This window comes from Alnus glutinosa, chromosome 9 (assembly GCF_958979055.1).
Source record: "Alnus glutinosa chromosome 9, dhAlnGlut1.1, whole genome shotgun sequence".
Lineage (NCBI taxonomy): Eukaryota > Viridiplantae > Streptophyta > Magnoliopsida > Fagales > Betulaceae > Alnus > Alnus glutinosa.
The window spans coordinates 22,527,573-22,541,572 of record NC_084894.1 but is presented as its reverse complement, the minus strand read 5'-3'; the positions used below and the strand labels follow the sequence as shown (position 1 = coordinate 22,541,572).

At 33.9% G+C, this 14,000-nt stretch overlaps 1 protein-coding gene across 1 annotated transcript; it reads left to right on the top strand.

Moving 5' to 3' along the window:
- Nucleotides 1–5,816: 5,816 nt before the first annotated feature.
- LOC133878437 (osmotin-like protein) lies at nucleotides 5,817–6,962 on the top strand. Its single transcript, XM_062316993.1, has one exon. The coding sequence runs from the start codon at nucleotides 5,925–5,927 to the stop codon at nucleotides 6,669–6,671; it is 747 nt and encodes a 248-aa protein (XP_062172977.1). The 5' UTR covers nucleotides 5,817–5,924; the 3' UTR covers nucleotides 6,672–6,962.
- Nucleotides 6,963–14,000: the final 7,038 nt, after the last annotated feature.

Sequence of the window (14,000 nt, the reverse complement as noted above, 5' to 3'; positions counted from 1 at the left end):
AAATAATAATAATAAAAAAAAGGATATAGTGTTTTTAAAAGTGATGCTTTATTTTTTTTTTTAGTCTTGAGTTTTAAATTCCAACCACACAAGTGATATATCATTTATTCTCTCTAACTTTCTAGTCTTCTAGAAAGAGAAACTCTTTGTTATATCCTTTTGAGAAACCCTCTCCTCCGAAACTCTCCTATGCCTTTGTTGGGAGCGTTTTGCTCCTAGGGGCTACTTAAATAATAGAGATAAAGGATAAGAGAAGTTATTATGGAGCACATTTAAATAAAAAAAATGAAAAGTGGTTTAATTCTCTAAATTAATTAAAAGTTTAAGAAAAATTACTGCCGGTGCTCTAATGCGATCCACATCTTCATCGGTTGCCATTGCGGAAAACGGCTCAAGCAAGCTTCTCTTGGGTTTGCATAAAAACCGCCTTGTGTAGCTCTTTCTTGGCTTCCGGCCCAAAAATATTGGATCGGATCAAAAAAATTTATTTGATTGTATTTGATCCAAACACTATATTTATTGTTGGGCCTAATCGTTTTGGAGCCCACTCCTTATTTTTGTGTTTCCTTGTAATCCTTCTCTCTATATTAAATAGGAAAAAAGAAAAATCCCCATCACCCGATAGAAGAGTTTGTGATTCCCACGTTCCTCGTAAGAAGAAAGGTTCCACCGTAACGCTGCCTGCAGCTTCCTCCTTGGGTTGTCGGGTTCCGAAAACAAATGATAAATATATATATATATATATATATATAAAGTTTTTTCAAAAGAAAGGTTCCACCTCAACTTTTTTACGTGGATGGTCGAAAGAAAGGAACATGGATATTATTAAAATGTTAATTAAACTTTTATATTAATTTAAACTTTTAAAATAAGTAATTAATTATATCATTTGGGCTTTGCTAGTTTGTGCATGGATATTAAAAAAAATTATTTTTTGAGGTTTAATTATATAATAAACTCGACAAAAATAAAATTCAACCCCCTTAAAAAATTTACTCTACTAGTTAAAACTATATTACGTAATAAACTGAAAGATGAGTTTCTAGCAGATCATTTACTAGAAGAAATATCTAAGAATTTTACTACAAAAATAATAATGGAGGAGTTTTATTCGATGGAAGACCGTCGTTTAGCAAAATTCAAAAGAAATACCAAGTTCTTTTTTGGATTTTTTTTTTTCCTTTTTTTTTGGTATATGTTTATAGCAAAATAAAACACTTTTGTATTCGTAAGAAAATTTATTTTTAAAGATGATTTTACAGACATGTAATTTTTGTATACTGTACTTATTACTTAATATGAAGTTAAGTTTAAAGCTTGTCTGTATATATTTATTTAAGTTCATACCCCTAAAAAAAAATTTATGACTCATCCCTCGTAATATTCATATTCATCTCTTTCAAATTGTGAGTTGCAACGAACCATTTAATGAGAGTATTCCTTGAAGCCTATAGAAAAAAAGTTAGAGTGCTCATTTTCTTCAAAAACATTGCCAAAGTTCAATTATCTATTATTTTCAATTAACACTTTCAAATCGTCAAAAGTTAAAACAACCAAGTCAATAACAACGTTTAATAAAAATTAGGGTTAAATATATTTTTTATTCTTGAATTTTGAAAACTTTATTTTTTAGTACTTAAGTTTCAATTTGCATCACAGATGGTACCTCAATTTTGAAAAAAGACCAAATTAATACCTCAGTTAAGTTTTTATCCAAAAATTAACAGTTCGACATATGTCAACCCTTGAAGGTTGACACATGTCACAATATAAAAAATTACAAAAATAAAAATCTTTAAAAATTTATTATAAAATTTAAAAAATAATAAAACTAAAATAAAAAAGAAAAAAGAAAAAAAAAAAGAAGATGAGCCACCCTCATGACAGGGAAAAAAAATTGAAGCTTTTTGGCCTTTGGGGGTGGCCGAACTACCCCCGTGGCCCATAGGGGTGATTCGGCCACCCCCGTGACCCATGGGGGTGGTTCGGCCACCCCATGGGCAAACCCTCTAAATTTTTTTTAGAGGATTTTGATCCTTAAGAGTAGCTGAACCGCCTCCATGGCCAGTTTGGGGGTGGCCGAACCACCCTCGTGGCCCATGGGGTGGTTTAGCCACCCACAAGGACCAAAACCCTTGAATTTTTTTTTTGCCATAGGGTGGTTCGGCCACCACCGTGGCTAAAACCCTTGATGATTTTTTTTTTTTCGCCCTAGGGGGACCGAACCATCCCATGGGGGGTAATTTGGCCACCCAGACCGGTCAAGAGGGGAGCCACCCTCTTGGCCAAAATAGGGGTGGCCATGGTGACTAGCCACCCATCTTTTTTTTCTTTTTCTTTTTCAATTTTTTTTTTAAAGTTTTTAATTAATTTTTAAAATTTTTTATTTTTTATTTTTTTATATTACAACACGTTTTAACTTTCGAAAGTTGACATGCGGCAAACCGTTAGCTTTTATACGAAAAAAAACTGAGATATTAATTCGGTTTTTCTTAAAATTAAAATAGTATGAGTGATGGTTAAAAAAAAAAAAAAAAAAAAAAAATCAAAACTCAAAAGAAAATTTATTTAACCCTAAAAATGAATTCAAAACGTGTACGTGCGAATGCGATTCAGCAGGAACCAAAAAGCAAACCGACATGAACCTCGGAGACGGTGCGGCTTATCCTCTTTACCCAAAGTGTTTGTCGTGAGTCCACCTCGAAACGGGCGCTGCTTTCCCTCTCTCACACGCACCACGTCTTCGCCAACGCCACCGGTTGGATGATTTTAAAGGCCCACAGCATCCCGAGAAACCTTACCTCCAATGAAATTTACGTTGACGTAAAGTTCCAATCTCATCACTTTTGAAATACGACTCTTTTATACAGTGCAAAAAGTGTGAAGGGAAATATCAAATACGAGAAAGAGTCTACTAACTACTAACACTTAAGAAAATAATAATAATTAAAAAAAAAAAAAAAAAAAAGCACTTCTTAACCTTTTTATCCTGACGTTAATTTTTTTTTTTTATTATTATTGTGGCTTATTTTAAAAAAGAACAACAATTTTTTACAAATCAGTTTATAAAAAAATCCTACAACTCACGTGTAAGAGTAACATGTGTCCTTTAACATGTAAGAAATACATATTTTTTTATTAATGCTATTAAAAAAAACATGTGAGAAGTACATGTTATTAAAACAGTGTGCTTATCACATGCCAAGGGACATATATCACTCTTACACGTGAGTTATACGATATTTTCTACAAACCAGCTTGTATGAAATTTCTATCCAAAAATATCACTTGTCAGGGCTGTTCCAACTTTCTTGACACTTCATTTGACGTGTCAGGAAAATTTATACTTTCGCGCTTGATCTAACCGGTTGTCTCTAACTCTTCGACACACACGTACGCGCTTGATACTCATTATATTGTAGATATGTTCTGCTTCAGATGGGCTCAGAGATGATGATGATCACATGGCTTTTGTGGACTTACAAGATCTACCTTGTTTGTTGTTGGCTATGGAATTGATTATATTAATTTTTTTTTGTAGCAATTAGTATAGACTGTATAGTATTTTGGATGTTTCTTAATTAATAGTCGAGATTGTTTAATGTTATTTTGTTATATTAATCAAATGTATAATATGGTTGACACTATATATTTGTCAATTTCGATTCATTTCTTTATTTTTAAGATGAGTTATAATGAATTTCATGAATTCCAATAATTAGTTCTCATGAATTTCATTTTTTGCGTTTATTTGACGTTATTTACAAATTTTTTAAAATGGGAACACTGTTTCCTGGCACATAATCTATGTGCCATGAAGAACATATTTCCTATGTGCCAAGAAATGTATTTTATCGACTAAGGTGCCGCAACTTAAGTATAGTGTCAAAAATTAAATGTCAAAAGGAGGTTTCTTAACTTTTAATACCTACTTCCTGGCTCGCCAAAAATAATGAAAAATTATACCGTCTTTTTTTTCTTTTTTTTCTTTTTTAAGTTGTGTATGTTTAATACCAGGAAGGATTTGAGAGGATTTGACTTAGTGTCTTAAAAAAAATTGGCAAAATTAGTCCACGTGATTTATTTAATTTGTAATTAGTCATCTTTAATATCAAAATGAGTTCAAAGATTTTTGTGCTATACTAAAAAAACAATTTATTTTTTATTGTCAAAATTCATCCACTGACTTAACAGATTCCGTTAATGTTACACTGACTAATAAAATCTGTTAAGTCAGTAGATAAAATTTGATTGTAAAGAGTAAATTATTTATTTAGCATACTTTAAAGACTACTTAATTCATTTTAATATCACAATGAGCTAATTGCAAATCGATAAACCACATGCTAACATATATATATATATTGAAGATTTATTGTAATTATAATTTTTTTAAATAGAAATTTTTTTAAAGTGCTATTTTTTTTTTAGACGGTTTGGATTCAATTTTAAGTTTTTTACAAAAGGACGAGAAATTTATGTAATGGCAATTACTTTATTGAAGAAAAACATATCAGAAAAGATAACTATATAGAATTTCTTTTTCTTTTTTCTTTTTTCTTTTTTAAAAAGTAGGAACCTCTTAAACATATCCCGTGAAAGGAAATGCTGCCCTTGGCTCTGCAACGTATAACCTCTCAAACTAACGGTCAGTTTGTTTTGGTGTAAAATAATTTTAATAATTTTAATATTTTATAATAATTGATATGAGTGAAAATAATAATTAATAAATTTTTTTTTAATTTGATTATAAAAATCTCTTTAAATTTTAGAAAACGATTTACGGTTGAAAACTGTAAATCGTTTTCCGAATTTAAACTATTCGTTCTTATACGCACGTTTGTCAGTTTGTGAGAATTTACTACTGACGAACATCGGAGTTTGTTAATAGTTCGAATCTATCAACCAAAATCTCAAATTTTGATATCCAATTGCTAGAATTCGGTGGATGCCACTGGATACTCGCCAGATTCTGACAATCATCGGCAGCCCGTGTCGGACTCCAATGACGTTAGGCCACCGTCATTGGATTTCGGCCAGATCTGGCCAAAATCGCTGGATATGGCCAAAATGGTCGGAATCCAGCTGGATCTAGCAGAGCCCGGCCAAAATCTGGCCAAACTGACTCGTTGGAATCCGGCAATGGATCGGACGGTGCCAGATTTTGGTGACGGTTGCTGGATTCCATTTTTCGTCATTCGTAATTTTTTTTGTACGAGCTAAACGCCAAAAATTATTTATGAGAAAATTATTTTTTCTGAAAAATAATTTCATCAAAAAATAATTTACCACGAAAATCATTATACCTCGAAAACAAACGGAAGATAAATTGATTTGACTTTCAGCTCTAATATTTTTATAGGACCAATAGCAGCTTTCTTTAATTTAAAGAACTAATTTATTTTTTTGCTTTTTTATTTAAATATATTTCACAATAATTTATCTTATCATTTTTATATACTATTTAAGTATTATTTAAATTAAATATTAGAATAATAAGATAAAAATATATAAATCATTTAAATATTGTAGGGTTTACTTTCTTCATCCCTATTCCCTCTAGTTTCAGACCATTACACTCACAGGATTACTTTGCCTATACTTTCCCCAGTTTCTGACCATTACAGTTCACAGAAAGAAAAACAACAGGGAACGTACAGCAACAGTCACAAACAGACACAATAGTACACTGCACAAAAAATTAAAAAAAGAAAAAAGAAAAAAAAAAAAGAGCAAAACTTTTGCGGACTACCGACTACCCACAAGATGTGAAGCATACAACAGACTGAACAGAAGGGCAGGTTGGTCTTTCCAGTCTCACTGGAAAACCCAGTTCAAATTATACCCCCGGCCCCAAACACATCTCTTAAGCTCCTTCAAGGCCTATAAAACCCCAAGCAAACCCTTCACCTACACTCACAAAAATGGCTTCCGCTCTCTTTTTCACCGTCACACTTCTTGTCCTGTGCACCCTCTCCACGGCTACGTATCCAGGGTTTATCTTGACCCTGGTCAACAACTGCCCCTTCACGGTCTGGCCAGCCATCCAGCCGAACTCGGGCCACCCCGTCCTCGAGCGCGGCGGCTTCGCGCTCAACACCCTGACCCACCGCTCCTTCCCCGCTCCGACCCAACACTGGTCTGGCAGGGTCTGGGCACGCACCGGGTGTACCTACGCCCAGAACCGGTTCTCCTGCGCCACCGGCGACTGCGGCGGCCGGCTCGAGTGCGGCGGCCTAGGCGGCTCCACCCCCGCCACGCTGGCTCAGTTCAGCCTACACCACGGCCAGAACGACCTTTCCTCCTACGGTGTCAGCCTAGTCGATGGCTTTAACGTGCCCATGACTGTGACCCCTCACGAGGGCAAGGGCCACTGCCCCGTTGTTGGCTGTCGCGCCAACCTGCTCGCCACGTGCCCCGACAGGTTGCAGGTCCGGTCTCCGCCCGGTCACGGGCCGGTCGTGGCGTGCAAGAGTGGGTGCGAGGCGTTCGGTACGGACGAGCTGTGCTGTAGGAACCACTACAACAGTCCTCAGACGTGTAGGGCTTCGAGCTTCTCTGAGTTCTTCAAGCACGCGTGCCCTGCCACGTTTACGTATGCCCATGATAGCCCAACTCTTATGCACGAATGCTCGTCGCCACGTGAGCTGAAGATCATCTTCTGCCACTAGACACCAAGATCTTCCATCTATGCATGCCCTGCAGCCTGCATTTTTAGTCTCGTCTTCACGGTTTTTGTTTGAATCTGGGAAACAAAAATAAAAATAATGAACTTTGGGTTCTTTTTCCTTGTCTTTTTGACACTTTGCTGTGTCTTATGTTTTTTCTTTTTCTTTTTGTAAGTAGCTGTGTCTACAGTGTCTTATGTTGTATTGGAGTGTGAATGCGTGTATCATTTGGATTTTGGGGTTTGTTTAACGTATGCTAATCTATGTTAATCGCTTGCTTTACTTAATCCAAAATTTAATAGCAAAAAATTCAAAAAATGTGATTGAGAGTGAGAGTGAGAGTGAGAGTGTAGTATTGAGTAACATTTCTCTTTAGACAGACAAGGGACCGAATCTGTGAGGAATATGTCATGGGGAGCAGGAACCCTTGATTGTGACGTTTGTGCATGCAGACGTCCAAGTATGGTCAGCGAAGGCCAAAGCTGTGTTTCTTTTCTCGAAAACTCCAGTCTTTTACTGCTCCAAAAGCATCACTGCGACTGTCACGACTCACGTGTAGTTTCCTTTATTTTGGACACCCTGCTTTTGGTTTGAACCAACCTTCAACCCGGATTTCGGGCACCCAAATTCCCATCTTTCTGGTGGTTTTTTTTTTTTTTTTTTTTTTTTTTTTTTTTTTTTAACTTTTTATATGACAGTAATAATTTTTTACTTTTTCATACAATATTTTATACTTTGTCACATTAATTCATTTCGTACTATTAAAAAAAATTCAACTGAACCATCTTTACCAAATACACCCATAAAAAAAAAAAAAAAAAATTCTTTTAGAGATTGAAAAAAAAAAAATGAAAACCCAAGGGATGGCCTAGACTGAAAATTATATAAACAAAATCTAAAAAAAAATTCAAAAAAATGATATAAGAATATCAAACTCGTGGGCCCAAGCCCATTGATCCTGGCAGATCTCTCTTGATAGATGGATTTTAACAAGTTGATGTCATTAAATAAATGAAATTCTTGGGTCTCATTCCATTTACGGCCCATTGTCCAAAATGAGATCCCCAATGCAAAGCTCTCAGGAGGAGTAAAGAGACCCATGATTGATATTGGGCCTGAGTATCTGGGAGAGGCCCCTTTTTCCACTATACTTCTGATACTGAGAATTTCCTTCTACAGCCAAGAATATCTGGGTGGGATAGAGGCTTGAAAGAAATTTGCTTATTTAATAAGACACTTGACCCGAACAACTTGTTGGAAAAATTGTGAAATAAATCAAGGAAACATTATGTAGGCAAGAAATAAGAAATTTGGCAAGATATAGTGAAGCTCTATAGTTATTTTAAAATTAGCACTTTCTAAAGTGAACTAAAATCATACAAAAGAAATTTGTGGAAGACAATAAAAAAGCTATTTGCCTGTGTGTCTTTGTATATTAATATGATCAAATGGGTATATTTATAGTAATTTTGGACACATCCAATGGTCCAAAATCGTAACCATCAAATCTAAGTTAATAGATATCTTAAATAGCATATTATTTCCTTTCAACAGGTAGAAATGTTCAAATTTTCTTTTAATTTTGCACATGAAAAATGGCTAGTTCGGTCTATTGAGGCACTCATATTTTTGTATAGGGCCATGATGCATCATCTCGGTCGACCCGTGCAAAGTGTGCCTCAAAGTGCCCATTGCCCATGCTTGTGACACGAAGGGCTAACTCTCTTCTCCATCGCCTATCTATTATTAAGATGTTGAGCGAATATGAGATAAACTTTTCTCTCTACACTACAAGATTTTGGTTTTTCTTCCAAAATTTTGGATTGACTTGAAATATGTAAATATTTCAATTTAAAAATGCATATAATACTTGTATATTAAAAAATATATTCCATAATTATTTGAATTACCAAAAATAAATAACTTTATTTATTTATTTATTTTAAATAAATCTAACACAACTTAAACCCAAAGAAGCATTTCATTTCTTAAGATTTTCCACCCAAGCTTGCTAGTGATAGAAATCATAAACAAATGACAAATAAAGATTACGGAATAATAAAATAGACAAAGGAATTTTACGTGGTTCGGTCTATGACCTACATCCACAGGGTAAAGCCCTAAGGCTACATTATGCTCATATTGCTTGAATGATTTACAATACAAATCATCCCTATTTATAGGTATAACCCAATTTGGAGAATATAATACAAAATGGTATGTAAAGAGAATATAATCAAATTAGAATTGAATGTATTCAAATCTGATTTGATTATAATCAATTACAATTAATGAGGATTAAATCAAATCCTACAATATATGGAAAGTACCGTAATATACGGTATCAATATATTCTCTAACATCCCCCTGCAAACTCAAGATGGAAGATTCTGAAATCTTGAGTTTGAATTTTTTTTTTTTTTTTTTTTTTTTTTTTTTTTTTTAATGTTGGGTCAGATATAACCCAATTTGGAGAACATCTTTCTTCTTCTTCTTCTTCTTCTTCATCTTCCTTCTTCTGCTTCTTCTTCGTCTTCCTCCTCCTTCTTCTTCTTCGAGCCAACTGGGGGCTAAATGGGCATGGGCTTAAAATAAGACCACAAATGCCAAAATACAAATAATGGGCCAACTATGGGCCAAATATGAAAGCCAACGATGGGCTGAAATGGGCCTGGGTTTGAAACAATACCACAGGAGCCAAAAATATGTAGGGCCAACTATGAGCTGAAATGAACATGGATTGAAACAATACCACATGTCAAATAATATGGGCCAACTATGGGCCAGAGCCAACTATGGGCTGAAATAGGCCTTGGTTTGAAACAAAACCGCAAAGGCCAAATACAAATAATGGGCCAACAAAGGGCCAAAAACAATTTGGGCAACTTTGGCCTCTTTTAATGATTTTTTTTTCTTCTTTCTCTCTCTCCCCTTATTTTTTTTTTTTCCTTCTCTTTCCTTTTTTTTTTTTATTTTTTTTTTTATTTTTTTTTTTTAATTTTTTATCTTTTGAAGGAGAAAACCACCGAACCGATCAGAAATCACACTGAATCGGTCCTAGAATGCACTGACCCGGACCTAAAAGGCAATGAACCGGTTTGAAAACTGGTAAATCGGACCAATAAGGCACTGAACAGAAAAAAATACCTGAACCGGATACAAAATACCAAACAAGAACCAGAATCTCCAGACCCGCACCAGAATCTTTACTGAGAGCTTCTACCGAGGGCTTGTTAGACTGGAGCACTGAGAAATCACGTCTCTCTCGTGGATCAGAATTGCCGGAACCACCAGAGGATGTCGATAGACTCCTTCAAAATTCTAACCAGAATATAGGCCACGCAACAAAGCCACAAACGATCTGAAACAAATTCCACCGAAGAAACGCTGATCAGCTGCCACATATCCCAGCAGCCACACTCCATCACAGTTACCCACAAGGATAAAATCGCACAGGCACGTACGGCAAGAATCGCACAGAATTGCACAAGAAGGCACAATATTGCACCCACAGATATCAAAAAAAAAATTTTTTTTTTTTTTTTTTTTTGGTGCGTGAAAATGCAAGAGAAAACTATTTGAAAAATGGTTTGTTTTGTTTCCAAAGGAGACACAGGCAAGCACTGGATTTTTTTTTTTTTTTTTTTGAATAAAAAAGAACAACAATACAAAAAGAAAAGACATCTGCGGGAAAGGAGAATTTTTGATTGAACAGCAACATAGAAGACACAAGTGACATGGGTTGGAGGAAAGTTTATCTCCAACTCACGCACACCACTGATTGACAAAACAAAAGAAAGAGAAATAGAGAATGAAAAGAAAAGAAACAGAGGACATTGATCGAACAGAGGAATGATGAGAAAACTGAAATACAAGAAATTGGAAAAAAAATAAAAATAAACAAGAGAAATAAATCACAGAACCATTGGATCAAACACTAGCGTTAGCCTATAGCTCTGATACCATGAAAGAAAACATAAACAAATGACAAATAAAGATTGCGGAATAATAAAATAGACAAAGGAATTTTACGTGGTTCGGTCTATGACCTACATCCACAGGGTAAAGCCCTAAGGCTACATTATGCTCATATTGCTTGAATGATTTACAATACAAATCATCCCTATTTATAGGGATATAGAGAGAATACAAAATGGTATGTAAAGAGAATATAATCAAATTAGAATTGAAAGTATTCAAATCTGATTTGATTATAATCAATTACAATTAATGAGGATTAAATCAAATCCTACAATATATGGAAAGTACCGTAATATACGATATCAATATATTCTCTAACATCCATGATAGAAACATAAACAAATGACAAATAAAGATTGCGGAATAATAAAATAGACAAAGGAATTTTACGTGGTTCGGTCTATGACCTACATCCACAGGGTAAAGCCCTAAGGCTACATTATGCTCATATTGCTTGAATGATTTACAATACAAATCATCCCTATTTATAGGGATATAGAGATAATACAAAATGGTATGTAAAGAGAATATAATTAAATTAGAATTGAATGTATTCAAATCTGATTTGATTATAATCAATTACAATTAATGAGGATTAAATCAAATCCTACAATATATGGAAAGTACCGTAATATACGGTATCAATATATTCTCTAACAGCTAGAAGGCCTTTGACTCCAAAATTATTAGTCAAGTTGCAATTGAAGCTCTTTAAAATCTCTTATAAAATATAGTATCATCTAATAATAAACTAACGTGAGACTTAGTACCATGAGTTCTTTTATATTCTAACCAATTATGAGGTTTCACATGTTATGTGTAGTACATTTTGTGAATGACAAACCCATTTCGAAAAAGCAAAACAATTCATTAACAAAAGGAGTGCGCCTTAACTAGTCAAGATTATTCTCCAAGGTTTATGGACAAACAATTACGTTTTCTCTTAGGATAATACTAGAAATTACGTTTTATTTCATAATTATCTCATAATGTTGGCGTATCAATCACAACAAATCCATGAATGAGACATTATTAATGTGTATATATCCAATGGTTGGTTGGGACTGCTACATCAACATTATGAGAAGATTATGAAATAAAAATAAAGTATATAACATTTTTCTTTCTATTAACACATAAAAACTAGTTCAACTAAAAATAAATAATTTATTTTCTTAATGCCTAAAGATGATTGAATTGAACACACTTATTGAAAGTGTTAGCTGATTGGTCAAGTGCATTCCAAGTTTGAGTGCTATTAAAGGTATTAAACCTTTTATTATAAATTGTTATGGTAGTTCCCATTACATTTTTCACACCGGTCACCAAACAATTAAATTTACTCGTCAAATTTTATTACTTAATTATTTTTACTATTAAAATGCTGAGATATGAATTTATAATTAATACCTCAAACATTTTACTTTCATATTTTGATCGAAGCTCTTTTCTTAATTCATAAGGGAATAAGATCCTCTCAATTTCAAATTAAATGAATAAAGTTTATGTATCTAACGATGTAGATTATTTCACATCATTTTTTTTTTAAAAGACGCGTCAAAATTGATTTTATATACACAATTAGATACACCAACTTTAAATTCTGATAATTAAATATATACAATCCATTTCATTTTAAATGGAGAGGATCCTATTCCATTTCTATGTCCAGGTTAGATTTCACAATAATTAACGGTGTATATGTTGCCTATGTTGTCACATCATTTTAAATTTTTAATCGATGTGACATCATGTACACCATTAAAAACTATAAAATTTAATCTGAACTATAAAATAATTTGTCTCGAGGATCCTATTCCATTGACCAACTAAACTAAGTATTGATTATTGAAGAAATATTTCTGTTATCTAATTTGTACGAAATAAACTTTGCCAAAGTGATTATCACCTTTACTTCCTTTCATATAAAATCTCATTTTCTTTTGTTTCCCTCTTATGACTAACACAAGTATCCACTTACCTAGAAAAGAAAAGTAAAATAAAATAAAATAATAATAATAATAATAATAAATTACATATCATCCAATGAATTTAAGCTCGTTACGACACTTACTTTGGTGGTGACAGAATGGCCATTGACAAATGGCCTTCAATGAAAGTAAAAGCTTGGCCTGCCTAATTTAAATGATTGGATCTAAATCATAGGCCGCAGGATCCTGTAGGATCTTATATTGTGATTTGGGTCTGTTTATTAATGTATTTTAAGAAGTATATTTTATATTTGGGAAAACTTCATGTACTATTGTCCACCCCTGATCTTTCATCTCGTTGTGCCAACCATGTTTTATCTTTCTAACCAATCATAAAGTCGGCAAGGGAAGCTTTTGGTCAGCATAAAGAAGGTTGATTGTCAATGGCCGGTAACTAAAAACTATTTTTCAGAGATGATGGAAAGGTAAAAGAGGTGTGAGAATGAAACAGCAACATGGGAGAGTAGGAAGGTGACTGAGAGGTTGTTGGGTCAAGCATCCTAAATAGTCGGCCTATTGACCAATGAATTTGGATACCGCCACAAAACGTCATACCAAATCCCATCTCTCTTTTTTTTTTTTTTTGAAATACCAAATCCCATCTCTTAGTACATTAGCATCGGTCCTCGTGATCCCACTAGAAAGTGATGTTTTGCGAGTGTAATGTTTCTAAAATTAGGTAATTCTGTTTACTTAACTTGGAGAGTTACTGACAGCTTCTCTATATCAATTAACTCGTAACTGACTCGTGAAATTACTCACAATGACTTATCAGAGTAAAAATAAGCGGAAAGGAAAACCGTGATGTGAAATTACTTAAATCATCCACAAACGTATCATCAATTACAGAATTAGAGTTCTCCAATATCATTTCTAGAACATACTCAAAACAACCAAACCTGCTACTACGAGCCATTAGCTTGGCGTCTTCATCCTAATAAATTTTTTCGTTCTACATATTGACAACCTGCTAAACTGTAAACACCGAGGAAAGAAAAAATAATTGCATAAGTCTATCACCTAGTAGATAAATCTTTACGAAATTGGATTTGCAATAAGCCTTAAGTGACATTTGATAATATCTAGAATTATAAACGTGGGCTTTCACAAAAATGATATGTATGCTTTTGTTATTATTTCTAATACAAAGTAATTTAGTTTGAAGAGTCGTTGATGCATAATTCTGCCAACAAATGCTAATATTTTAATGCGAGAAAATATGTTATACATATAAATAAATCAGTCATAACCGTATTCCGTATGGTCTACCCAGTATATTAACCCCTTCCTGGCAAGGTTGTCGTTGTCTCGAGGGACCTTTAATACAACACCAATGCCCCGTATACTGTTTGCATACCGA